The following is a 26,104-nucleotide window of genomic DNA, read 5'->3' on the forward strand; positions in this document are numbered from 1 at the left end:
CATTTCTCTGGATTTATTCGTCTGACACATATAGGCCCGCCAATTTCTGCCAACAAACATTTTCACGTCTTGTTTTTTTTTCTGTAAAACCTTCGTTTTCACTCCTAATATCATATCATCAACCGCAAAAACACTAAGATCACTCCTAATATCATATCATCAACCGCAAAAACACTAAGATTATTGGTGCGGCCGTTATCTTACCAGATACTCTTCCGTTCCATAGATAGACAGAAATTTCTCGTCATCTTCCAGCTCTCTTGCTGCTCCAAAGTCGGTCAGCTTATAAACAGACTTGCCGTCCTCCCCGACCTGCCTCATGATGTTGCCTGGCTTAATGTCCCGGTGCACCACTCCGTTTTCCCGCAGGTGGTTCATCCCCTGAACTGAAGATAAGAAAGAGCCGGGGAAACTTCAGTATAGTTTGTATTATGAAGTTATCGGGAAATGCCAAGATATACACCCACCTACACACTGTAAAACTGTGAGGAACTCTGTTTCAGGCAGGCCAAAGGCATTTTCTGGCTCCTCGAGCAGGCCGAGCAGACTTCCTCCTGAACAATACTCCATGACCAGCACCTTTTGTTTGGAGGGCAGCTACAGAGAGGGAGAGAGATAATAGGAGATGAGCTGGTAACAAACAAATACTCTCTATGTTCCATGTTCCACATTAAATTGGATTAAAGCTGCAGGCCTGTTTTACACCATGATTATCTCATCCTAACACACGGCCGTGCTCTCCACTGTGCTCGTCCTTGTTTCGTCAGCCCGCCTCACCTCTTCCACGGTGAACAGCTTGACAATGTTGCTGTGGTTGAGCTTCCTCAGCATCTCAAACTCTCTCATCTGGACCTCGTGTGGGCGGTTGTAGCTCACCACATTGAACACTTTGACGGCTACCAGCTCACCCGATTTCTGCACACACACACAAACACATTTACATCAGTGTAAGACATCACAGCGTCATTGTGTGGGAACATCAAACGACAACAGCAGCAACCACAACCTTTTCTTATCGCACATCCTGGAGACGCATTTGGGCTGAAATGTCATGAGGGGATCAAAAGAAGTGAGCAGCAGCACAGAGGAAAAAATATGTAATCAAAATAAACCACTGCTACCTTATTGCGTGCCTTGTAGACACTGGCTGTAGCACCTTGACCGAGGACATCGTGTAAGGACCACAGGTAGTTAGCTGTGCTGGCTGTTAACACGGACATGCTGGAGGACAGAGACAATGATTAGACAATTACAGAGACATTATATAACAGGAGCCCTGTTTGTCTTTCCTACAGGGAACACTGAGTAAAACAAAGCTGCTAAACAAGCATAACAACTAATACTAATAAAGCCACAGCTGCTGGGCTGGGTTAGTAGTAGTTTATAATAACACGCGGTACACATTACAGTAGAATAACTCCAAAAGTTGCTACGCTTGAACGTTATAGAAACGTTAAACTGACGTTAACACGACAAGCAATAACTAATTATGTTAGCAACTAGTTAGTTTTGAATGTTAACGGCTAGTTTAGAATGTCAACGTCTATTTTTGAATGTTAACGGCTAGTTTAGAATGTTAACGGCTGGTTTTGAATTTTAACGGCTAGTTTAGAATGTAACGTCTGGTTTAGAATGTTAACGGCTACTTTAAAATGTAACGTCTAGTTTAGAATGTTAACGGCTGGTCTATAATGTTAACGGCTGGTTTATAATGTTAACGTCTATTTTTGAATGTTAACGGCTGGTTTAGAATGTTAACGGCTGGTTTAGAATGTTAACCGCCGGGTTTAGAATGTTAACGTCTGGTTTATATCTGGTCTATAATGTTAACTGCAGTGATAACTTACCTGGAGCGGTGCAGAAGTTCGCCGTGCTTTCATGTAAACTATCTGTCCCGGATATGCAGACTCTCGCAGCACGGCACGGCACGGCACGGCACACAGCTGTTTATCCCGGTAAAAAATATATATATATATATTAAAAAAAATGGCGTCAAAACAATCAAACAGATAACGTCAGTGTCGTCAGTTACAGCTCAAAGTGTTTTCGAGGCTTTACGGTAAATCCGGCTCTGACGCCTACGTGTGTGAAACTTGTTCCGCGGCGTCAGACAGAAAAACAACAAACAGCTGCTCATACCTGGCTGGTCTAACAATGGCTGCCGCTGCTGCCGGGACAGGTACAGCTTCTTTCTTTCTGTGACTTTAAATCAGTTCACGAGTTCACCTCCAAAGACAGCAGCTGGCAGCACTGCATTGTGCTGTCTGTTTCTTTTCTTTTTTTAGGAAGTGAGGCGGTCTCTGTGGTTTATACATGAAGGCGGAAACACAGATATCTGCACACTTGACAGTTTTATTCTCAGCCGGAACTTCCAGCTGCGTTACAGTAATTATAAGAGGACCCTGAGCCAGGAAGGGGCTGGCAGACTTCATTATGTGTGTTATTAACTCATCTGTGTTTTGCATGAATCATACATGAATAACAGGCTATTTCTACCCATGATCCATGATGATGAAGATACAGAAAGATAGAAATGTAGCTTATTGTATAGACCCTTTAGTAGTAGGTAAACTCAGGTGTTTCCAGTGACACTAATTGAGTTTCTGTTCCATTTATTGCAGCAGAGACTTTCCAGTACACCCTGACTCTGTTTGACCTGAATGGAACAGAACCTTAAAATTGATTTCAAAATACTTCACACATGTTGGAAAATAGTTGCTGAAAAGACTCTGAACGATAAATATTTCTGAACTCTGGAGTTAGAGGTTCCAGTTTCCAGTTTTTCAGTCCAGGACTTTGTGGGCGGTCCTTAAAGGGCAGCTCGATGACACGCTGAGGCCACCCTGAGCATACACCCCCAGCAAAGAGATAGAGTGTTTCAAAGTTAGTCGTGTTATTTCCTGAACTCATCTGACACGTTTCAGTCGCTTTACTGATTCCGACACCTAATTTCATAAACTTGTTGATATTTTTAAATCATTCAAATTTGGCTAATAGTGGTTAATAACTCAGGACACACATTTATTCTTACTTTACACAGACTTTAATTAGTATCATTGGTAACACCTGTATTCCCATGAACCCACATGGCTCATCATATAATAGTCTGACTATGAATTTGTGCATGCATGTGCAGCTGATGCAGAAATGAGGAAAAGCAAAGTGACCTATGGGACTTGTGGTTTATTACAGCTTTCTCTGAGGTTGTTAAATCTTGCACTGGTACAAGTTTGTCACTCCCAGTACTGATTCCAAATCCTTTTTTTTAAAAGGTATGGTCATGTACGGTTTAGTACACCAATCCTGTCCATGTTCATTGTGTGATGTAATACCGTACACTAAGTTGCTTAACTAGATTTGCAAGTAGCTGTGTCCTCCAGGTAAAGGGGAACTCCGCAGATTTTACTCATGACACTGAGCTCGCTCGACACAATGAGTACTACTCAGCATGTGAATTTCCCCCCAAAATAATTGGTTTCAACACAAGCCTGTGTTATAAACTCGAGCTGGTGAGTTTTAAAGAAGTGAGCTTTTATGAGGCAAAGTCTGAACTTTGGTCTAATTTAAGATGCTACCGAGTTGCATCATGGGAAATGTAGGATCCTGTACTTTTGGAGCTTGAGCCTCACGCAAGCGGCTAAATGTCAGAGTTATCTCAGCTTCTGCTTTTTAAAAATCATGCTCTTGTGTCTCCCAACTTTATTGAAGTGTATATTCAAACATTTTGGTTACTGAAACCACTCAAGTGAATGGTTGTTTGTCTTTATTTGTCTGAATATGGATAAATGGATGGATTAAACCACTCAATTTGTGTCTTGGTTTCATGTATTGGTCTCTTTTATCATGCATAACTGCAGTACTTATTTTTAACAAACAGATTTCTACATACTCTCTTTTTAATTAATATTATTAATATATTAATAACATTCATGTATTTTCTCTTCATTGTTACAAACATCAAAATAATGCAAGAATCTTTATAGCAAGCAATGTTTATTAAAAAACAGATCTACTACAAGAACTACACATAGAATTATATAAGGCCTATTTGATTAAACTACTATTGCTATTACTGTACAATATTGTACCAAAAAAGAGTGTACCTCTGTAATGTACAACATTGTATATACAAAGTACATCTGAACACAGGATTCTCCAGTAATACAGAGACAACTATAAATAGATTTGACATTAGTCTTTTTTTTTCTGTTCTGCTGTTTTCAAATGGACACAAAAATGCATATTTAACAATATTCAATTTCCGACAAATCATCCCCACACAGTTAGTCCACACGCAAGCCAAGTTGTTCAAGTGCACGATGATTGATTCGAGATCGAAAAGAGGGTCCCAGCTCCCCCTTAAACAGCACAGCCGGGACAAAAAAACACACCAACCAACCACATGCATGTCTGTATGTGCGAGAGTGTGTGTGTGTGTGTGCGCGTTGATAAGGCCAGTTCATCTCACACACACACACGCACACACACACACAGTCACACTCCCTCCAGTTGTCACGATGAGGTAAGAGCAACACAAATACGCCAGGTAATACAAAAACAGTATACAGAGATAAAAAACCCCAAACAATTAGAATTAATTACCTGGTAGAGAGCATACAGGAATGCAGTATGTGCTGTATTTCTGGGAGTAGGGTTCAGGAGAAGGGAATTATGCGGGAAAATTGTCCCAAAAAATGAGTTCAATACTTTTTCAAGGAGGTGAAATACAAAAAAAAAAAAAAAAGGCTTTATTCAGTTTACCCTGAATGGCATGTGTCCACTTTTACAGTCAGTGTTTGCAAAATGATTCACATATTCCTTAATTCATCATCAGATCTAATTTTGCAAAGGTACATTTGAGCAAATAATACATATATCTATATATCTATATATATATATATATATATATAAAGAAAAGTCCTTGGATTTGGGTTTTCTCATCCTCTTTCTACCTAAAGCTGGTCGGCCACTGGTGCTGTTACAGCAGCAACTGAAGACGAGACATTTAATGTATCCCTGCAGGCTTTTTTGTTTTGTTTCTTAATCTGCTCATATGTACACAGTGCATATTTATTCAGCATGAAGGCTGTTGCTAACTCCAGAACATGGGAGAAGTGTTTTTCTGCGTGTCTCCAGACAAGTCGCTGTTGGGTGCCATCCCTTTATGATGGGTAGAGGGGCAGAGCGGAGGCGGGTCGGGGTAAGGTGCATACATACTTTACATCCACGCATGCTCACACACAAACACACACACACACACACACACACACCCAGACAGCAACACAGTTCAACATTTTACCATTACAGATTCTGAGAATTAATAAACAACTGGAAGAAAAAAAAAATAATAATAATAAAAGCAAACTTTGCTTAAGAACGCATTGGATGAGGTGGTTGGTTGTGCTTCTATCTAAACACACTCAGGAGGATCCTCGGCTCCATGCTTCCAGTTATCATGATTATTACACATACATACACACCATTAGAATAATAAAACCCTTTTTTTTTTTTTAACTGTTAAGTCTGAAGTATATAGTTGAAGAGGAGCAAGCTGTAATTTTGTTTTTTGAAGATGTCCTGTAGCTGGTACTGCAGATATATAAACTGATGCAAATCAGCACAGCTCGCCACTGTGGCTGCCGTCTATGGCCCCAGCATGCAAGAAAACCTGAAAGGCGTTTAGCTGCCACAAAACACCACCACACACACACGTTTTGGAGGAAGTGTGTGCGTGCGTGTACAGTCCAACATTAACTATAAAAATGCTGGGTTTCAGTGGTCCTCTACATACATAATAGAGCTGTGAGGAGGGAAGCAGCATAATGCCACAAACTACCAGCTTTCATTATTTTTATTGCTATATTTGGATTCAGATGACCGTTATTATGTTTTGGAGAACGCTGCTCCTGCTTTTCTCCTGCTGTGGTACTAGCACTGAACAATAATAATAATAATAATAATAATAAAAAAAGAAAACACCAACATATCAAACACTGGAGGAAGAGATAAAATAAAGCTCTTGATCACATGACTTACACTGATATTTGGCCCAGTTTTCTCTCTTTTTGTCATCGACCGAAACGGTTCACCTTTAATCTGCAGTCTTTCACTTCTGAAGCAGCGGGTCAGTGAGTTTCATTTCTACACAGAATGAGAGCTTAGCATTTCACAGTCTTATTCTCAGGAATTAAACACTCCCTTCCAGTCCGCTAGTCATGGGTCATTAAAAAGAAAAAAGAAATAAAGAAAAAACAAAACAAAAACCTGTCATGTCTACTATACAAAAATCAAACAGTGCTTTTTTTGTTCCTCACTTAGATCGATGTGTAAAAAGGCAAGTAACACTCTTGCACGCCCACTCAAACACAATTTCAAACATCACAAACTACTGTATGTAAGCTGTAGGGCCTGTAGGTGTCCATCCTGAACCCTGTTCCCTTGTACAAGATTTCAAAATCCAGTGATTCCTGGAATCTCTGAGTGTCTTCGAGGGGTATTCACTAATCTACGCCCCTTGTGATAGCTGACCTGTAGTAAGCAGAGCTGCCAGGAGAGGGCAGAAAACAAAACTCTTGACACTCTAAAAAAAAGGGAACATGGCGTCTCAAGAGTTCGCCTGGACACCGAGAAGTGAATGCTACACATGAGTAGTGGGTTAGGTCTTGTGTGAAAACAAATGAAGTGCTTTCTGCACCTGGTAGAAGAGCCGTGAGAATCAAAGAGTTTGTCAGAATCAGTGTCGTGGATCAGACTGAGAAGGTCCTAAGCCGGGCAGGATTTGTCGTTAGACTGGGGTGGAGGTGGAGGAGGAGGGGTGTGAGGGAGAGAGTGTGTGTGGCCTGCGGGTGGAGGAGGAGGTGTAGGGGGCACAGTAGATGTTGGGGAACCCATGGCTGGACTGCCACTTCCTCCTCCGCCTTTTGGGAACACCACCGGCTTGGGCCTCGTTGCCGGCGGGCGCAGCTCTCTGAAGGAGGGCACGGATGAGGAGAGGGAGGAGGAGGAGAGAGAGGGGGATGTGGCGGAGGGGAGGGGGCTCCGCGGTTGGCTCTTGGCCGGGCGGAAGGAGGAGGGGACGTCGCTGGCGGAGGAGGCGCTGCGCTGAAGCGGGTGGCCGTGCGAGGAGCACCCCTCGCTGTCCCGTAACAGACGGGAGTGGAGTGGGCTGGAGGGCTCCGACGCTCCTCCTCCTCCTCCGCCGCCACCACCCACACCTTTCAGCTGCTCCAGTGTGTCCAGAACCACGTCAGGGGTGTGTGTGTGTTTTGAGGTGCTCTGTCTCTCCAGCTTACTGAGCTCGCTCAGGGCAGAGCTCATCGCAGCCTCGATGTCCTGCAACAGACTCAAAGTGAATACTAGCTGGTGCATAAAAATACCTAAAAGCAGAAGGTGTGGATGTGATCCGTACCTGTGAGCTGTGCTCCACCTGGGCTATGACCTCAGGGTCCAGTGGTCTGTGGTTGCTGAAGCTCTTCGAGCGCCCTGCTGTAGTCGTCTTCCGTAACTGCGGACTCTCCACCTGAATGTTCACAATGCCCTTTCATTAAAAACTCGCCCAAACGAACCAAAGTAGTCGGTCCGCTACACAAACTGCTGAAGATGAAGAGGTCACAGTACCTTGGTCTTGAGAGAAGAGTGGCGAGTGACTGAGTTGAGGATGCTGTGAGCACTCACAGGTCGCTTGTCTCCGGTTTCTTTCACCAGAGACCCACCAACGGGAAGAGAAGCTGTTCTCACCCCTCCACCTCCACCACCACCACCACCACCTCCTCCACCTCCACTGGCTCCTGGACTGGTGCTGTCGCTCTCTGATCCCCGGAACGTTCTTCGGATACTCCCAGACTCCGGACGTTTCCTCATCCTGAGTGACACAAATATTTCAGTTTTCATTTTTCTATTATTAACCGTGCTGCCGTGATTCCGTTCAACTCAGGGCAAAAACGAGATATAAATAAAAATCTTTGCTGTAGTCCGTGCGTGCGCGTGAAACTCACTTGTTCAGGTTGGCCAGGTAGATGTCCGCCACATGAGCTCCAGTGGGAGAGGCAGCGCTGCCTCTAGTAGACACCCGTTCCTCCAGCAGGTCCCTGCTGTCCACGTCAGGTTTTGGACTTCCTCTGCCTCCGTCAGTCCTGAAAGAATCAAGAAATACTTCGTGAATCATTGACAAGGAACTGTCTCTCACTCTTGTAACATTACTTCTAAAAGACAACGCCAACTGTCTTTGCAGAAAAAACAAACATGGAAAGTTGACAAGGAAGTTGATCTGCTATGATGTTTTTTGGCTACATATTAACTTCCTTAGCTACCGGGGTTTTCCCGGTGGACTGCTGTCTGTGTTTACTCATGATTAGATTACAGAAGATGCGTCATTTCGATTCATGTCTTTTGAACAAGGAGTTTCAATTTCTCTCCGCAAGAAGCACGTGGTCATTAATATGCTGTTCTGTTTCAAATTCTAGATATTTGATCAAACCAGTGACTGGAACACGTCTTACGTGTCTTGGACCACGATGTACTGGTGTGGCACCAGTCCATCCACTCCATTGTGACGTCCCTCCCACCAGTCGTCAGAGGCTCGCTGGTACAGAAGCAGAGACGCTCCCTTCTTGAACGACAGCTCCCGACTAGTCCGGCCGGAGTAGTCGAAGCGAGCGATGGCTTCGAACGGGTCAGACTCTGAAACAGCCAAGGAGCCTGAGATTCAGAGGATGGTGGACAGACACGGGAAGTAAACGGAGAAAGCAAGGAGGGAGGGAGGGGGAGAGAAAAGAGAAGTGGAGGAGAGGGGACGGCAGATTAGCGCAGAGCAGGTTAGTGCTGCTGTAATTTGGTGAACGCACGGATGTTAAAATTGCTGAGCAGGTAACGAAGCAGCCAAATGAACAGATGACTTAGTTAGAATGGGAGCTGGTTTAAATGGTTAGAGCCAGAGTAACTGGTGAGAGAAGCAGGAAGAAATCTCATAAACTGGTGACAAAGAGTATATGTAAAGCACATGTACAACATCAACGTGTGTGTGTGTGTGTGTGTGTGTGGTACGCACCATCTTCGCTGTTGTGGATTACAGAGACGGTGTCAGGCGCCGGCTCTTCCACAAGGGGGGGCTCACAGTGTGGACTGTCGCTGTCGTGGACAGAAAGGGCAAAACGAGGTTAGAGGACACACACTACAAAGTCTCAGACTGACAACACGTGTTTATGACTCACAGCCTGACCTCATATTCCTCTATTTAAAAAAAAAAATCACATAAACTCATCGAGATTAGAGCCACTTCGGAAAGATTTACACTCCTTGAAATAATAGTTTGTGTTGTCAGACTCTGTTGCAAGTCACCCTGATCAGCCAACAGAAGACTAACCAGACACTGAATGAATGAATGTTTCTAAAACCTCCCAAAATCCCAGAAAAGCATCGATCATGTGACCTAGCTCTTGCCCTGGGTGTGACGATGCTTTGTGTCCACACAGAGCTGCTCCTCCAGTCTGACTTACAGTCTAAACAACTGTATTAATAATAACCGGTGCCGGGGCTTGTCATTTCAGTATAATTGAAAGTCGGCCCTTGTGTGCATTGTGGTGTACGACCCCCCTGGCCGACGTGGTCAGGCGGTGCTTTAATCTCCTGTGTGATGAAGGGTAAGCTGATCCTCGTGGCCCTCCCTCGCCCTGAGTGGAGCAGACAGGCCGAACCCCCTCCCCATCACTCCACAACAGCCCCTAAATCAACCATCTCCTCCCACTTCTTCTTCTGGTCTCCTCATCATCTCCAACCCTCCTCTCTTGTTAGATACCAATTGGACAAGACATTCCCTGATTTATCGATTCAAATAACTAAAAAAAACTCACCAGAAGTCATCTCCAGCTCCGGGGATGGTGTAGATGGGGCCCTGCAGGTCCTGCAGTCCAGGGAAGATGGTGTCATGGTGGATGATGATGGTTTTAATAAGCTCGTTGACGTGAGCCTGGCAGGAGACCTGGTCATGGCCCTCGGGGACAGACATCAGGGTGGGGCCGAAACAGATGGCCAGGTTGTAGGGGTCCATCATGTTTTCCTCGCTGTACTGAGACAAGCTGGGCGGAAGGGAAAGCAGAGTCATTTAGAGGTCATTACTTCATCCTTCCCTAAACATACACAAGACTGACTATGCACACAAACAATGGCATGTCATACCTAGTCGACATCACCCCCCCTTGCTTGTTAAATGCATATTTATGTATGTCGAGGTTCAACAGTAAACACCACCCAAGCCTGCATCAATACTTCATTTGTACGCTGCGGTGACGGAGGCTCTGATGATGATGTGTGTGTGTGTGGGAAGAGGCAGGAGCAGCGGGGTGACTGTAAATCACTTAAAGCAAAAGAAGAAGCTCCCCATTCTGTCTCCACACGAGCCGTCTGGAACCACTTGGTTTTACCCAGGAGTCTCAAATATCACGTCTCCCACATCCCATTTCTTTTTTCCTCTTTGCTACCTCCCTTTACTAAAAGGCTTTGTCGTGGATCTCAGGGATGTTTTGCAATGGATTCTTCTAATTCTCCCTTATCGGCTAATGCTTGTCGGTGCACTTTGTCCTTGTCCTTTCTTTAGGGAGATTGTTTTTTTGGCTGATGGGCCAAGTGAGAGACTAGTGCCAAAAAGCCCTTAGAATTATCTGCATCTATGCATAATTTATCCATAAAATGAAGTCTGATCTTCACCAAAGTCACCTTGGTAGACAAACACACACACAGTACACTGATACAGCTGTAATAATTGTTTTTCCGCATTGGCATATGTATCTAATAATCTGTAATGTAAAAAGATCCAAACAGGAAAAAGTATGTAAATCCTGTGAGTCAGTGGTAAGTGCCTTGTTCTGTACAAAACACATTAATAATATTAAATACTGACACTCCAGATGAGGCAAAAAAAGCTATTTTATATCTTATTTTATATTTTATATCTTATATTTTATAAACAAACCGATAGCCTACTGTAACGTCATCCTTAAAGCGAGGCACAGAGTCGGGATCATTGTGATTTACTGGCCATGGGCCTAAAGAACCATTACTAATGGAGAAAACTGCACTCGAAACATATGTGCAAGTTTCAAAACAAAGCCGTAAGGGAAAGACATTCCTGAAATATCGATATAATTAAATGGGTAATGTGTCTGAAAATTCCTCCTCCTCAATGTGGAAATGTGATCACACACTCGCAGGAAACATTTGGTTTGAGATCACTGCTATGCTTGTGCTATTTCAGGCAGACGTAGCTTGTCTCATTTGAAGAATATCAGACGGCATTTTATGACTAAATTGTTCAAAAATGCAAAAAAAAAAAAAAGAAGAAAGAAATCCAACGAGTTCCCTCACAACTTCTTGGCACTGGCCGCGATATGGGGCTACACAAATAAACTTGAAGTGGTAAACAGAATCATTCAAGAAGTGAAGCGTCCAGGCTCCTTGAGGAATGAAGAGGAAATATTTTTTTGCACTTTGGACTTTTATTAGGCTCATACTTGACCTCCCGCAACGGTTAAAGGATGTTTAGATTTGGCGTGAGGAGGCCAAATGAACCTCATTCCCGTGTTTATTTATGGTGTTTATGACATAAGCACAAAGTGATTGCCTTTCGCAGTTCGCTCAGAAATAAAAAAGGGAACACTTAGAAAGTCCTGTTGGCTCGGTCCGTCTTAGAAAAATCAAAACAAAGGATGCTGTTCCTGTTGTTTTACTTCAGGACTGCATCACCCACAATCTGTCTGCGTAGGACTGATACAAGCAAATGTCCAGGCACTCCGGATTCAATGATTAGAACTATAACCTTCAGTTTTTGTGCTCTTTAAGTGAAACTGTCAAGGCCTTGAGCTGTTTTTTGTTGTTTTTTTTAAATAGTGCATTTCTTCTCCTGAGACTCTTATAATTCGTCTACTAGTTCCTTTTCGTGTGGCTTGTGATGTTTTATTGTCAGTGGACTTTTGCTGGAGGGACTATGTCTCTCGGCTGGCCTGGGAACGCCTTGGGGTCCCCCCTGGGAGAGCCGGAAGAAGTGGCCGGGGAGAGGGAAGTCTGGGCTTCCCTGCTGAAGCTGCTGCCCCCGTGACCTGAATCCGGACAAAGTGGGAGAAGACGAACGAACGAACTTTCGTGTACTCAAAGATGTTTCTGTACACTGATATTGAAAGGGGCCGACTTTGATCTTTCACTCTATACCCTATGACAAGCTTACAATAGAGACTGATGTCATCTGGAAGTGTGCTTTGTGTGAAGAAACCCGATAAGCCTGGGGGCGAAATACATCGTACGTGTGATTGAGTGTTGGATAATCTTCTTTTCTTTAAGTTTATATCATAGTTTGTTTCCCGTCTCTGTGCCAGTGTTCCTCATGTACTCATCACCAGACAAAGACCAGTCATAGTTTCAGAAATGGTTGCCTAACACTCGGCCTCCCGCGTGTGTCCTGCTACTCACTGGTTGAGGAAGGCGAACAGGTATCTCATGATGATGAGGGTTTTGCTCGGCAGAGATTGCAGAACTTTCTTAATGTGGACTGCCCGCTCCTGGAGGCTCTCCATCGCTAGAAAAAAATAACACGGTCAGGGGAGATTACTCACACAATCAAGCAACATGAGTAACACAACCAGACCAGAGGATGAGAGACTTACAGACGCAGGATATGAGGTCATGGAAGACTTCCTTAGGGAAGAGGGCGTGGTCCAGTCCTCTAAAGTAAAGCTTCAGGACGCCGGCGATGGAGTCCATGTCATGATCATTCTGGTCCCCCGCCAACGGGTCCTCGCCTACATCCGGAGAAGACAAAGAGGAGAAAGAGGACGATGATAGATAAGAAAGCACTGGACAGATTGATTCAATCGCTCAGGTTTCCTGCTGGACGACGGTCTTACCTCTCTCAAAGGCATTCTTGATGTCGTTGACCTCCACCTGAGAGCCCGACACTCTGAAAATGCCCTCATGCTGCAGACCTACAAAGACATAACCACACACACACACACACACACACACACACACACACACACAAAAGTCAAATTAAAATAAGATTTCCACATTTTACATTTCAATGTTGATTCTTTTCGTGCCAAGCTCAGAAGTTCTGGTACAATTCCCAGTTTAATTTGATCCAGAACGAATCACACTTGACGTGACAAATGTAAGCCAATCAGCGCACAGGAAAAGCTGACTGCTAAACCTATCGCTATCGCTGGAGACATTTTTTTTTCCCCTCACCATGGCGACTGATGAAGCAGATGCAGCTCTCAACCATCAGAGGAATGGCTTCACCGGACTCCTGAAACAGTGAGGGAGAGAAGACGGGAGGAGATGTGGTGTGAAAACAAACACACACACAAAAAAACAGCTTGTCAAGGAGGATTTCCTGCACACACGTCTGCACATGCATCGGTGCACACATTTGTGTGTGTGTGTGTGGCAGAGGGTGGGCGCAATACCCAGCTGTTGCTAGGAGACGGTGCTTTTTCCTTTTCCCTTTGTTTGTTTGGGGTTTCCAGAAATCTCTGTGATGTAAAGGCTGTGAAGGTGTGTGTTGGATGGAAGATGTGTACCCCGTTTTTTTTTTGGCTTCTTTAGATGAATGCAATTTTGATTTTGATATCTTAAAACCTGACTATTATTTGGAAATGAACAATCATTTGATTTGAAGTGAGACACAAACCACCCACAAGGGGGAGCCACAAACAAAAGATTCCCCAGCGAGTGGTCGCTTCACTGAAGTGTTGTTTCACATCCTACAAACAGACTCTGTGGCTTCGACTGTAGATATTAAAACATATATTTGTGTTTGGGGGTAATATGTGATAATAACTAAAAGTGCTATAGGTACCCATACGTCCTGTGTGGTGGGTGGGAGGACGCTGTGAGAAAACATGTGGCTCGAGTTAAAAACAAAGCTCCAGCAGCTCTAACTGAGAAGATGACAGCTCCAGAAACAAACACACACACACACACACACGGACAAACAGATAATCACCTGTTTCCGTACCGACGAGTTCCTCCGTCCGCTGCACAGAGAGAGAGAGACGGATAGAGAGAGAGAGATGGGAGAGAAAGAAACGCCAGTCTGTCATTATGTCTCCGGAGAAAGTCTATTTATACTCACTAACTCTGGTAACGCTCTATTTGTATACACAGACACATATGCACATGTGTTGAGAATATCCATAAACACTGACGGGGAAAATAATACCTCTGGTTGCCAAGAAATCAAGTTTAAACACTGCTATGGTATACGCCACGAGTGTGTGTGCGTGGTGTGTGTGTGTGTGTGTGTGTGTGTGTGTGAGCATATTTCCTTCCTTCACCACACCTACCTGGCAAGGCAACAGTCAGTCTTCTGACCTAAAGGAGAGAGAGACAGGAAAAGGGGGGAGGGGACAGAGAGAGAGAGAGAGAGAAACAGTTATAGTAAAGCAGGACACATGAGGAAACGGGGACAGAAACTTCCCACTGAAGCTACGAACACACACACACACACACACACACACACACACACACACACACACACACACACACACCCCGTTCAGGAGAGGTTTTTCCCGTAAGGTTGTGGAAATCCTCCCCACACACACACACACACACACTTAAAAACACAGCTGCATCCACATATGGTCACTGAGCTGTGTACTCCCACACACACACTCACAGCTTATGATTATTAGATATATTAAACTCACTCTGCTTCCCCTGCATGTGCCCTAATGTGTCCCACTAAACCACTCATCTCTCTGATCTGCTCCCTCCTACTCCGCCTCTGGCTACCAGTTCGTTCCTGGATCCATCTTTCATCATCATACTCTGGGGGGGTCTCCCAGCACACACACACAAACACACACATGAACACACACACACAGACAAACAGGACAGACAAGGACAATGTCTAAAGGACACTATAACAGTCCCACTCACTCTCTCCCAGGGTCTTCTCGATTAAGTCATTCTTGGCCTCCAGCTTGGTGATCAGGTTCCTTCCTTCCAGAAACTCCTTCAGCTTCTACAGCACACAAAAACACACACACATGTACTCACACATCTGTCAATTAAGAGGGCCTGATCCCACTAATCCCACGGAGAAAATCGCTGATGACCGTAACCGCCACTGACCGTGAAGTAAAACTGCTCAGTCTCCTGCTGATTGGCCCGTCGTTTGGCCAGGCTGGGCTTGCTGAGATAGGATTCACTGAAAGTGGATTTGACCGACTCCATGCTGTTGCTGTGGTGGAAGCACTCGGAGACGTCGTAGTCATCCACCGTCACCATGTCTTGGATGGTGGACAGAGTGGCCTCCATGGTTTTCTTCACCTGATGGGGCAGTTTAAAAAAAGGAAAGGGAGGAGAAAGCGAGGCTGTGATTAAAACACACGAAGGAGGACGAATCAGTAACGTTAAGAGAGGCAGATAGATGTCTGACCTCTTCGTTCTCAATCTTCAGTGTGGAGAGGCGGGACTGCAGCTGCTGACACCTCTGGAGCAGCTCGCCTTCCACCGGCTGCTGTGCGCACATCACTCCCATCTACACCCACACAGTGGAAAAACCAGACAGTTGGAGATAACCGCATCCCAAAAACATTCTGCCCTTCCCAGCGCACACAGACTTCAGCATAAATTAAAAGGTATTTATATTACTGAATTCAAAAAAGGCAAACCTAAAAATAACATGCACGAAAAACTGTACCGTGTCTCCCATGTGGGACTGGAAGTCAAAGCGAGCCGGGGGGCAAAAGACGTTGTTGTAGGTCTCCATCACTTTCTGTTTGTCCCCGTTGGCCTCCAGACTCTCTGCGGCTCCCTCCAGTGTCTCCAGGCCGGAGTGTTTGGACGTCTCTACGTTCTGTTCTGCAGATAGGTAGGTCCTCAGGGCGCGTTGCAAGCTGGCATGGTAACCTAGATCACAGCACTGTCACACACACACACACACACACAAAATACATAAATACACGACGTGACGACACTTCACCTAGAAGCTTCCCAACGATAATCTGATCAGTTGGAGGCCTCGTTTACGGATCAAATGGTGACACAAGCCCTCTCTAACCTTAAAGCCAGCACAGTACAAACGTTAGATCAGGTGGATTTACAAGTTTACATGTGATCCGTTCATCAGTCCATCGGACACGGTCGCTATCTGCTTGTTTTCCTCCTCATTCTGCAATTACTGCAATTGCACAATGCAGTTGTTGCACAACCTGGACACTTGCACATCTCACTACCTCACCATGCTGTTATACTGTTGTTGTTTTTCTATTTATTGTATATACTTTTTCTCTAAATTTAAATTTGCCTTTACTTTTATATTTTATGTTATATATTATATATATATCTCTAATATATATCTCTCTATATATATTATATATACTTGTTTTTACTTTTTATATTTGATATTTGATATCGGGCTGCTCCGGGACCAGGGGAAACCAATTTTCGTTTCATCCCATGTCTACATGTGTTGTAATGACAAATAAAACCTTGAATCCTTGAATCCTTGAATCCTTCTGCTGCTACCTGCCTAGACTCGACTACAGCAAATTTGTCTGCGTCAGTGCAACCTGCTGCTCGACTGCACGATCCAGTGTTTTTTTTTTTGTTTGTTTTTTAAATCCAGCAGGAAATGAACTGCGTCCATGCTGTCTAGATGTTTCGGCCACTTGTTGGAGAAGAGGGTGGGGGTGAAAGGGGGATGAGGGGGCACAACAACACCACTCTGATGTGAGGACAAAGAGAGAGAACAAGCAGAGAGGGAGACCAGTCTACTGCCTTCATTAGGAGTGTTGAAGCTAATGCAAAGAGACTCGCTGAGGGGCCGCTGGCTGCAAAACAGACTCACACACACACACACACACACACACACACACACAGAGTAATAGTAAGTGCGCTTATACTCACGTCAATGATGTCGGAGAGGTCGTGGATGTAATATTTGAAGACGCAGCTGTTGGTGGCCTCGAGAGCCAGCAGGTACTCATTCCTGGCCTTTATGGCCTTCAGCCTGTTCTCTGTGTACTTCGCTTGTCTCTGATAGGACAGGAAAGAGAGATAAAAAAGTAAAAAAGGTGAGAAGGAAAGAAAGAAGAAGAGATTAGAGAGGAAAGGTGATGACAGGTAGGAAAAAGGGAGGGAAGAGAGAGAGAGGGATAATAGTGTTAGGAGTAAAAACGCCTCTGTATTGATTAACGGATAAGAAGTGAAGAATCATGTCGCTGTGACAGGCCCCAGCTGTTGTAGTAGACGAGGTTAGGAATAAGCCATGAATCAGTCATGAGACGCACACATTGTAAACCAGAGTAACAACAGGCGGAGCCCGAGGTCCTGCCCACGCTCACCTTCTCCTTCATCTTCTCGATTTTTTTGACGCTGGAGCGCCGGACGGGTTTCTCGTCGCTCTTGATGCTGGCCAAGGTGTCGGGGGAGCGTGGCGTCTGGCGGTCGTCTTGTCGACCGGAGCGCCCCATCTGCTTCTCCTCCTGCTTCTCCGCCTCCTTCAGCTTGGACTCGGCGTTCATGCTGTCGGTGTTGTACATGTGGTACGTCTTCATCACCTAGGAACACACAAACATTAAGCGTGCGGCTCTTCCAGCCTCTTTCTCTTACTTCAGTTTTTTTTGGCTCTGGTTTTTTAAAAAGTGGGATTACGCCAGGCAGTATAACGAGGAGAGTGAAGGCTCAAGTTTACAAAAGAGATTTTTTGGAAGGAACCTCCAGAGCTGGCATTCAAAAAACATTGCAGGGAATGAGTCACACAGTCGGCCTCCTCCACTCTACAACATGACCGGGCTTGGACATGGTGGTATGAGTCTGACATGAAGAGTTAAACACATGAAACGAATGTGTGTGTGCATTGTCAGCCTTATTCCAGTCACCACCACCAGAGCCATCATTATGCTGCTCAAACCCTTCCACAACACTGCAGCCAGACACACTGGTCGGGTCTATGAGTCCGCATGTGAGCATGTGCACGTCACTCAAAACCAGATCTATTTCTATCTCTTACTATATACTATAATTACAGCATGAGACCTGTTTTTATGGGCCTGGCCTGAGCCGAAGCTATAGTTGCTTTGCTTCTCAGAGCTGTGCCGCGGGAGGAAACGTTGAAAACCCACACGCGTACACAAACAGACGCAGAGAAACACAGCCCGATTGCCTCGGTCCTTTTTGGCAAATACCTCGGACTTCGTAACCAGACGCTACGATGCCCCCTGACAGCGTGAGAAGACGAAAAACAACAGACAGCCACGATGTCTGAAAGGTCAACGATCAAATCAGAGAGTCTGATCGGTACCAACGCTCACAACAGAAGCACGAGTGAGCCGTATATATTATGTAATCTGTTAAATCGCTCTATAAAACATGCGTGCGAGCAGCTCTGTCAGGCTGTACTTAGGCACAGCAGTGTTTTGGGCTAAATACTAACCATCAACCAGCAAAGCTTACACACTCACAGTGACAATGCCAGCTATCACGTTGTACTACGATGACCATGATTTACCATGTCAGCTAACATTCACTAAATAGCCCAAAACACAAATTATAGCTGAGCTTGATGGGGATGTCATTTTGTTTTGCAGGTCATTTGACGGCAATCCGTTCGACGGTTGCAAGGAATTTGAGTCAAAACCATAAATGTCAACCTGCTGATGGTGCTAGAGAAAAGAGTCACCGTGCTTCATCCTGTAATTAGGTGTTGGGATATTTCAGTCAGTGTCAAAGTGGTGGACAGACCAGACAACAGTTACCCCACAAGCCAAGGATCTTGAACCCTTGTAGGGTTTGTGTTGTCTGCTTACATTTTGATATCTGTGTAAGAGTTTTTACTTGTAGTTGAGTCCTTTGTATATTCATATTTTGAAATAAGCCACTCGAGTTAATAGCAGTTTTTTTTTGTGAAGAACAGGCTGCTAATCCTGATGAATGAACTAAGCTGTGAGAGATGCAAGAGATCGCGACACCTTCTGCGATCGCCATCTCTGCGGTTTCTCTTACCGTGTAAAGCTCATTAAGAACTTTCATCATGTCCTCTTGCAGCTGCACGCCGACCTCCTTGCTCTGAAGAGACAAAAAAAGACAGATTCACGTGAATAAAGAGCATCAACCATCAGCTCGGAGTCATTACCTGAAGCCCCCTACCATCTGTCCGTCTACCTGCTCATCTATCTGTCTCGGTCCACGTGGTCGGACCGACTAACACCGGCATCAATCAAGACTAGATTATCTGGCTGAGCAGCAGCGGAGGAGTCACTTCTCCAGATAAAAGAACAAGGTAGTGAGGGACTTGATGGATGTGAAGTTAAAAGGGAGGAAGCTGCAGATACTGATCTTTGCATGCTGGCAGGGAGGAGGAAAAACAAGCAAGACAGACGAGTACGAGGACAACAGAGCCGAAGACAGAGGGCAAGATGACAACGCTGCAGAAGATAGAAGAGAAAAAGGGACTAAAGAGGGAGTAACACAGGCACGACCATTCTCCAGACATTACTGCCTGAAGTCACTAGTCACTGATGACTTCACGGCAACCCACAGATCAGTAGACTCCACATACACAAACACAAACATGCATTCACAGCCCCTTCTTACGCGTTTGAACAAATATGTTGGGACTCTCCCCGACTTTTAAAAACAGGACACCATTCAGAGAGAGGCTTAAACTACAAAGCAGCCACATGCGTGCACACAGGTAAGAGAACAGAGGAGGAGAAAGAAAGAAAGAAAGAAAGAAAGAAAGAAAGAAAGAAAGAAGACTGGGGGGAAAAAAAAGAAAAGTTAAGGAATGTAGAAAAGCAAGAACAGATTTGGCCAGTGCATGTTGAGCATCTGTGTTCTGCAGAAGGTGAGACGGCACAAAAAAAGGGAAAGTTGAAATAAATGTGACGGGAAAAGAAGCTGGTGACGGAGGAAAACAATGAATAATTAGGAAATCTATCCGGGAAGAATCACAGAGAGCAGAAGGGTCAGGAACACAGGAGTATATTATGCTGCGGAGGGAGGGAAGAGATTTAGTGTAAGGGGATAACTCGCTCTTTAAAGTGCTGCAGGAGGCTCAGATTAGGTGACAAGCACGCCGGACTACAGCCAATCAAAAAGCAATCAGCCGTGGCTGAGCCCGTCCTATCCATCAACCGCCGATCGTGACCTTTGGACTTCTCGTCTTGCCTGTGGTCGCCCCGTCTGGCCTCGGCGAGACCGCCACAGAAACAAGCAACTAGCGCGCTTCATTAGACCGGCTGCGGTCCAGGTTGAAACCGCGTGTTCATTAATAGAGTTTGACTCATTAGCACGTCCTCACACACACACACACACACACACACACACACACACACACACACACACACACACACACACTCCCACTGTGCTGACAGTATCATTCTGCACGACTTTTCACATTGGCTGAGATGAATGTGTCTAATATGGATCGTGATGTTCATCTGACTGAGTGTGTGTGTGTGTCATGGCCCCTGGCACTGCTGGTATTCATGCCACTGCCTGGAAATGTTATAAATGAACTAATTATCTACTTAATTAGCCATTAAAGCATTCTCTGTGCGTGTGTGCAGGCTGTTTATGACCCAGACATGATTTAAGCAGCCCTCGTGACAACACAGAACAACCAACGCAATCCAAATAGAAATCAATGACTGGACCGAGAGTGAGAAAAATAGCAGAGAAAGTTTTTTTTTTTTTGTACCGGCTGTATGAGACAGGCAGAGCGTGTTCCTGATCGCCTGCGAAGTGTAGTTCAAAGACAACCTATCGGCTTGGAAATCTGCAGCCTGTGCCATCACATTCCAGACACAGGCTGCTTCACTTCGCCTTCTACGCTCGTGAGGGCTTCCCACATTCTTCTCTTACCTTAAACTCTTAAAATATTCTAATTTTAAACCCGAAGCACTCATCCTCTTCAGAGAGGATTGCCTCACCTCGCGGGGAATGTTATCACTGTGAAAATCATGCACGACGTCAAAAAACAAAAAAAAGGGAAAGCGGTTTTCTGTAAACAAATGATTTTGAGCCCGTGTGTTTGGTCTGATGTGTCCTCGCTGGAGATGAACGAGCGTCTCCCAGGGGAGGAGTTAGGGTTGGTATTTGCTCTTCAAGCTCTGATCTCCAGAGAAATCTCTTCATCCTCCCTCTGCGTTTTCTCTTTCTCTCTCTCTCCACATCTCTTTTTCAGCATCCTTTTCTCTCTCTCTCTCTCTCTCTCTCTCTCTCTCTCAGACTAGCAAATCAAGAGATCAGATGAGACAAGGACGAGGCTACCGAGTGAGACGCACAGGCAACATAAGCCTCTCCTGGCCTGGAGGTTCAGCCGACTCGCCGTCAGTCAATGAATCAGTCAAAGATGGAAAACAGATGGCGGAGAGAGATGGATGGACAGGGCGAGAATATGACATGGACTCAACGTATCGGTTTCTAGTGTGATATACAAGACTTCATAAAACTTAAATCTCACTCAGTGGCTCAGCTTTTCTACAATGTGAAGTGAAACCAGGTGCTTAAAAATCTAGTTTGTGCCTGTGTTTCATATCCTTATGCTCCATCTACCAACACGTACATCTCATTGGATGATTAGGCTCGATGTAGGTGGACACTAACCCTCCGCACCCTTTTAAAACATCTCTAAAACATGAAAACTTTAGATCCAGAAGCGAGGCGGTTACCTTCTTGAAGAGGCGTCCTGAGTCCTCGCTGATCTGTGCGAAGCGGGGGATGATGTTGTTGAGGTAGAGGTCGGACAGGGTGGCATGGTCTCGGCTCTCCCTCTTCACCTGAAGCAGCAACAGATTCCAGCAATTCACCGGGGACAAAATGCTCTGCTCCTTCCTGCGCACAGAGAAAACAGCGAGGAGGACTTTTAAAGACGCGTTCAGTAACCTCCGAGCATCTTTTTTTAGATAAACGACTAACATTAAGTCTCTTTCGTCTGCTAATTCCCTCCTTTCATGCAGCTGATAGATCTGCACGCACACACACTGCATGTAAAATGTAGACACGGGCACTGTTCGCACACTGTTTTCACAAGAATGAGACAAGCCATTTGGATAAAAGACAGGGAGGGAATTAATGCCCAGACAGATTTATGAACAAAACAGCCACCCTCTCCTCTGTCTTAAGACACACACACACACACACACACACACACTGACACACAGGGTTGATGAGCCAGCCCAAACAGGGGATTCAGCCAGGGTACAAAACCCAGCAGGAAGAGGCAAGACTCCCCTACAAGCACAGCTGTCGCAGAAAGGAACGAGAGAGACAGAAAGAGAGAGATTTAAAGCCTGTAATGATTTCACTTAGCAGTCTAATGGCTCAATACTGTTTCATTGTCTTTGTTTCGAGTGCTCATAAAGCAGTTACACAAATGCAGGCCTGTCAATGCTCCGCTTACATGACAACACAAGCCCTTTTCAGAGGGTGTGTGTGTGTGTGTGTGTGTGTGTGTGTGTGTGTGTACAGTACGTGTTATGGATGATCCATGGATGATCTAGTGGGTAAAATGGATTACGGGTGAGTGTAAGTGGATGAAAGATGCTCTTTGTGCAGTTAAAAGCAGCTTTAACTAGATAGAGACAAGCAAAGAGCTGCGAGGCATTCACAACACACACACACACACACACACGCGCACACACACACACACACACACACACACACACACACCAGGGTCAGGAAAAGCAGTGACCCAAGCATACACAAGGTCATCAAACAGACAGAGAAAGTCTTTGACCGAGGGGTATAGAGTGGGGGTAGGGGTGGGGAGGTGTGTGTGTGTGTGTGTGGGAAAGTAGAGCCCGATGAGATGAGTCATAGACCGTGATGTGATATGCTGGTACTGGCTGTCACTGGTCAGATGGTCAGATGACTAACTGAGTGTAATCACAATAATGACCTAAAGGGAAGGAAAAAAAAAAGATGTTACGAAACCCCGAAGACTCTCTGTGTGTCATATGCTAAACTTGAACCGCGGTCATGTGTGTTTGTGTCACTTTCTGCTCCAACTGTCTGTTTCTTTTCCGGCATGTCTGTCTTCACTGGTTGCACAAAGTTTGTCTTCCAGCAGTTCCTCTTATTTACTCAGGCGACTGCCTCTGGCCTCTCTGCCTCCGATGCGGACATCTCACCATCAGTGTACCGGGCACAATCACCATGGCAACGGTGCACGCGTGCGGCACCAGGTGAAATATCACCTCGCCCTCTCTGATCCCTCTCGGCTGTCGTAAGGTAAACACCGAAATGTCACCGGCCCCTCCGAAAAGGTCACGTGGTGCACGCTGGGAACAGAGTCAGTCCTCGGGGAGGGGGGGTCACGTGCTGCCTGTGACTCACGTCGGAAGAGAAAATGCTAAATGGTCATTTTAGATCTGGGATCAAAACACAGGGCATCGCTGCAGGCGGTGTTGTGCAACTGATGCAAGCTGAACAGGTAGAAACTCAAAATATAAAATATCAGCACAATGTACAATTAGAGCCGGGATAACTGGAGTATTGCTGATCAATCACAATTGATTAAGCTTTGGTTTGCATGAAAGTAAACAGTCCACGTGGAGAGCAAAATAACACGGCACAGAGAATTCTCTGATGAATTCAGCCGCTGGAGCTTTTTATTCGATTATCCGATTTCATATGCAAACATCTGTTTATAGAGAAAAGTGTCTTTCTTGTCATTCTCGTGTAAAATTGCTGAATCAGACTGCAGAGACCCGGATATCCATCATCAATATTCCAGGTATATCAGCTGATGAGGCCATCGGACAACAACCGACGGGTTCAGAGAGTGGAGCTGGGATAATAATCATATTCTGTCTATTTTACTCCCAGTTTTTGCTTATTGTACAAAGACCCACATGTTGTAACCTCATCCGTATCGATTAGATCGGGTATCAGTGAGATTTTAACCAAGCTCGGTTAAAATACAGATTCACAAATCTCTAGATTTAGGCAGTACACTTTTTTTTTTTTTTTACACTTGTTTTGTGGTAATACTACAACAAACACTGTGTTCTTACACCAGGCTGCAGGAAACGCTGGTGCTATAACAGACTTCCTCTCTGCATGGAGTTATTGGCACACAGTGATTGTAATTTGTCGTCTTAACTGAAGTTTGAAGGTGTAGCGCGTCCTCCCCTCTGCTTCACCACATAACAAACAATAACAAGTGCGTTGCTACGTGTGAAAAAAAAAACAGATACTAAACTTTGCTTATCAGATATTAATAAGTCAAATAAAAAAAAAAGGTGTTTCCATATAAATTCCTAGTTTTCCCGGCACCGTTAACTATGTAAATAGACAGAGAGCAGATTTAAGCGAATACAGACACGACAGATGCAAGACAGCAACTTTCAGTCCACGTGTGGTCATGTGACCGTGTGATGTTTAGAATCAGATCCCAACAACCACGTTGGAATAATACGCCGACATAGCCATGGGTTGTATGAAGGTCTGCAGCTTATTAACAGTGGAACTGGCCTAATATTTAGCATAAGGATCGGCTTTGAATCCCTGTGCAACATGTGAGGCCTTCTCCATGTGACCAATCAGTCTGTCAGCCTCGGGGCGCACACACACACACACACACACATATATATAAACAGACGCACACAGACACACACACACAGACACACAATAAAGCTAAACCATGTAACCCCCCACCACTGCTGCTGTACGCAGTCAGCCAAATAGCAGAAATACCAGGGGTCTCTACGGGATCAACACACACACACAACCCTCACACCCCACATTGCTTGGAGCGCCATCAACGCCTGGCTGTACGGAGAAAACAGCCACAAGCACACACACACACACACACCTACCTAGATTTACACACACACAAAAATACACACATATAACCGGAAAATAGCTGAAATTCCAGCGTGGCACCCGGACTGAGCAGCAGCAGATGCAGGGAGACTGTTAAATACACAGATGTTGGATGAAGAGTGAAGGGAGAGAGAGGGAGAGAGAGACGCAGAAAGAGAAATGAAAAGCAAAAGATGGAACACTTGTCAAGTCGGTGAATTGTATCGTTTATGGCCTTCTGACAGGTTATGACGTGAACAGACCTGCCGAAGCAGCTGTAGTAGCTGACCTGCTCAGCTCCATGTTTTATTCTCTGCCCTTTGCCCTCCCCTCTTCTCTTCTCTTGCTCGTCCTCCCTCCCCCAATATGCAACCTCGGGGAAACACACACTCACAATACACACTGTATTGATCTGAGCTGGAGGGCATATGTGCTGTAGATGTGTGTATGTCCTCTCGGTTGGAATTGGGTTTCGTTTAGAGGCCCTATCGATCCCTTTCAGTCTGTGCCGGCCTGTGTCGGAGAGCATATGGATGTGGGTTTGGCACAGAAATGAACGTCTCTGGAAAAGTGCGCAATGCAGAAGAAAGAAAGAAGAACAAGAACAGCACAGGAGGGTTAAAAAAAAAAAAAGAGGAAGGTGGCAGTAGAGGGGGGATCGTGATTAACAGGAAGTCAGTGAGAGAGAAAGAAGACAAGCAGAAGAGGAAAGAGTCCGGTCCTACTCAACAGTTTCGGTAATTTAGGAAGATCCAGTGTGACGAAAAAAAGTGTTTCCTCTCCAGCGAAGCACGACTCAAACGCTGTTTTCTTGGAAACATGTTGCTTCTATTGACAATTCATTTTAACAATAAGCAGTGAACTAAATTATCCATTAGTGTCTTTAGGCACAACTATTGATTTTGTTCACTGGGAGGACGGATTCACATCAAGAGTAGTGTTTTACCTGTTTATTGATATGATACACGATATCTGTCTTTGCTCTAATAAGATGTTTACATTTATATATTACTTCTTTTTTTTAAGATTATTTTTTTGGCCTTTTATGCCTTTATTGATAGTACAGCTGAAGATAGACAGGAAGCAGGAGGCAGAGAGAGAGTAAATTAGCCGTCTGATGTGGGATTCGAACCGGGGCCAGCTGCAGCGATGACTATAGCCTCCACACACGGGGCGGCCGCTTAACCCAGTACGCTACCGACTGCCCCTACGTTTATATATTTATATGCTTTAGTGACACCAGCTGGAAAAAACTACGGGCTCCTTTTCCTTTCTCCTCGCTTCATCACTTGCATCCCGG

General features: G+C 45.0%; 2 protein-coding genes across 9 annotated transcripts in view; both read right to left on the bottom strand.

The window, feature by feature from the left end:
- Positions 1 to 2,300, bottom strand: part of ikbke (inhibitor of nuclear factor kappa B kinase subunit epsilon) — a 31,671-nt gene extending 29,371 nt beyond the window's left edge. For 2 of the 5 annotated variants that reach the window (XR_003462440.1, XM_019256904.2), the window contains exons 1-6: positions 2,140 to 2,298; positions 1,848 to 1,943; positions 1,122 to 1,221; positions 778 to 915; positions 468 to 597; positions 205 to 386 (exon numbers count right to left, since the gene is read on the bottom strand). Coding sequence is in view for 4 of the 5 variants with exons in the window: in XM_019256904.2 (XP_019112449.2) it covers positions 205 to 386; positions 468 to 597; positions 778 to 915; positions 1,122 to 1,220 (549 nt within the window). In the remaining variant the exon portion in view is untranslated. Of the gene's footprint in view, positions 1 to 204; positions 387 to 467; positions 598 to 777; positions 916 to 1,121; positions 1,222 to 1,847 lie in introns of all 5 variants that reach the window. The other 3 variants (XM_019256905.2, XM_027279107.1, XM_027279108.1) reach the window with 3 other exon arrangements.
- A 1,674-nt stretch (positions 2,301 to 3,974) lies between these two features.
- The window catches only part of srgap2 (SLIT-ROBO Rho GTPase activating protein 2), a 51,017-nt gene continuing 28,887 nt past the window's right edge, over positions 3,975 to 26,104 (bottom strand). For 2 of the 4 annotated variants that reach the window (XM_019256738.2, XM_019256753.2), the window contains exons 3-23: positions 21,669 to 21,831; positions 18,997 to 19,059; positions 17,337 to 17,552; positions 16,900 to 17,028; positions 15,692 to 15,913; positions 15,428 to 15,529; positions 15,121 to 15,318; positions 14,926 to 15,010; positions 14,331 to 14,358; positions 13,991 to 14,021; positions 13,231 to 13,291; positions 12,891 to 12,968; positions 12,651 to 12,785; positions 12,457 to 12,562; positions 9,849 to 10,073; positions 9,047 to 9,126; positions 8,499 to 8,697; positions 7,995 to 8,132; positions 7,618 to 7,861; positions 7,409 to 7,519; positions 3,975 to 7,332 (exon numbers count right to left, since the gene is read on the bottom strand). In XM_019256738.2, the coding sequence (XP_019112283.1) occupies positions 6,763 to 7,332; positions 7,409 to 7,519; positions 7,618 to 7,861; positions 7,995 to 8,132; positions 8,499 to 8,697; positions 9,047 to 9,126; positions 9,849 to 10,073; positions 12,457 to 12,562; positions 12,651 to 12,785; positions 12,891 to 12,968; positions 13,231 to 13,291; positions 13,991 to 14,021; positions 14,331 to 14,358; positions 14,926 to 15,010; positions 15,121 to 15,318; positions 15,428 to 15,529; positions 15,692 to 15,913; positions 16,900 to 17,028; positions 17,337 to 17,552; positions 18,997 to 19,059; positions 21,669 to 21,831 (3,184 nt within the window). In that variant the 3' untranslated portion in view covers positions 3,975 to 6,762. Of the gene's footprint in view, positions 7,333 to 7,408; positions 7,520 to 7,617; positions 7,862 to 7,994; positions 8,133 to 8,498; positions 8,698 to 8,721; positions 8,939 to 9,046; positions 9,127 to 9,848; positions 10,074 to 12,456; positions 12,563 to 12,650; positions 12,786 to 12,890; positions 12,969 to 13,230; positions 13,292 to 13,990; positions 14,022 to 14,330; positions 14,359 to 14,925; positions 15,011 to 15,120; positions 15,319 to 15,427; positions 15,530 to 15,691; positions 15,914 to 16,899; positions 17,029 to 17,336; positions 17,553 to 18,996; positions 19,060 to 21,668; positions 21,832 to 26,104 lie in introns of those variants that run through there. The other 2 variants (XM_019256746.2, XM_019256757.2) reach the window with 2 other exon arrangements.

This window comes from Larimichthys crocea, chromosome VI (assembly GCF_000972845.2).
Source record: "Larimichthys crocea isolate SSNF chromosome VI, L_crocea_2.0, whole genome shotgun sequence".
Lineage (NCBI taxonomy): Eukaryota > Metazoa > Chordata > Actinopteri > Sciaenidae > Larimichthys > Larimichthys crocea.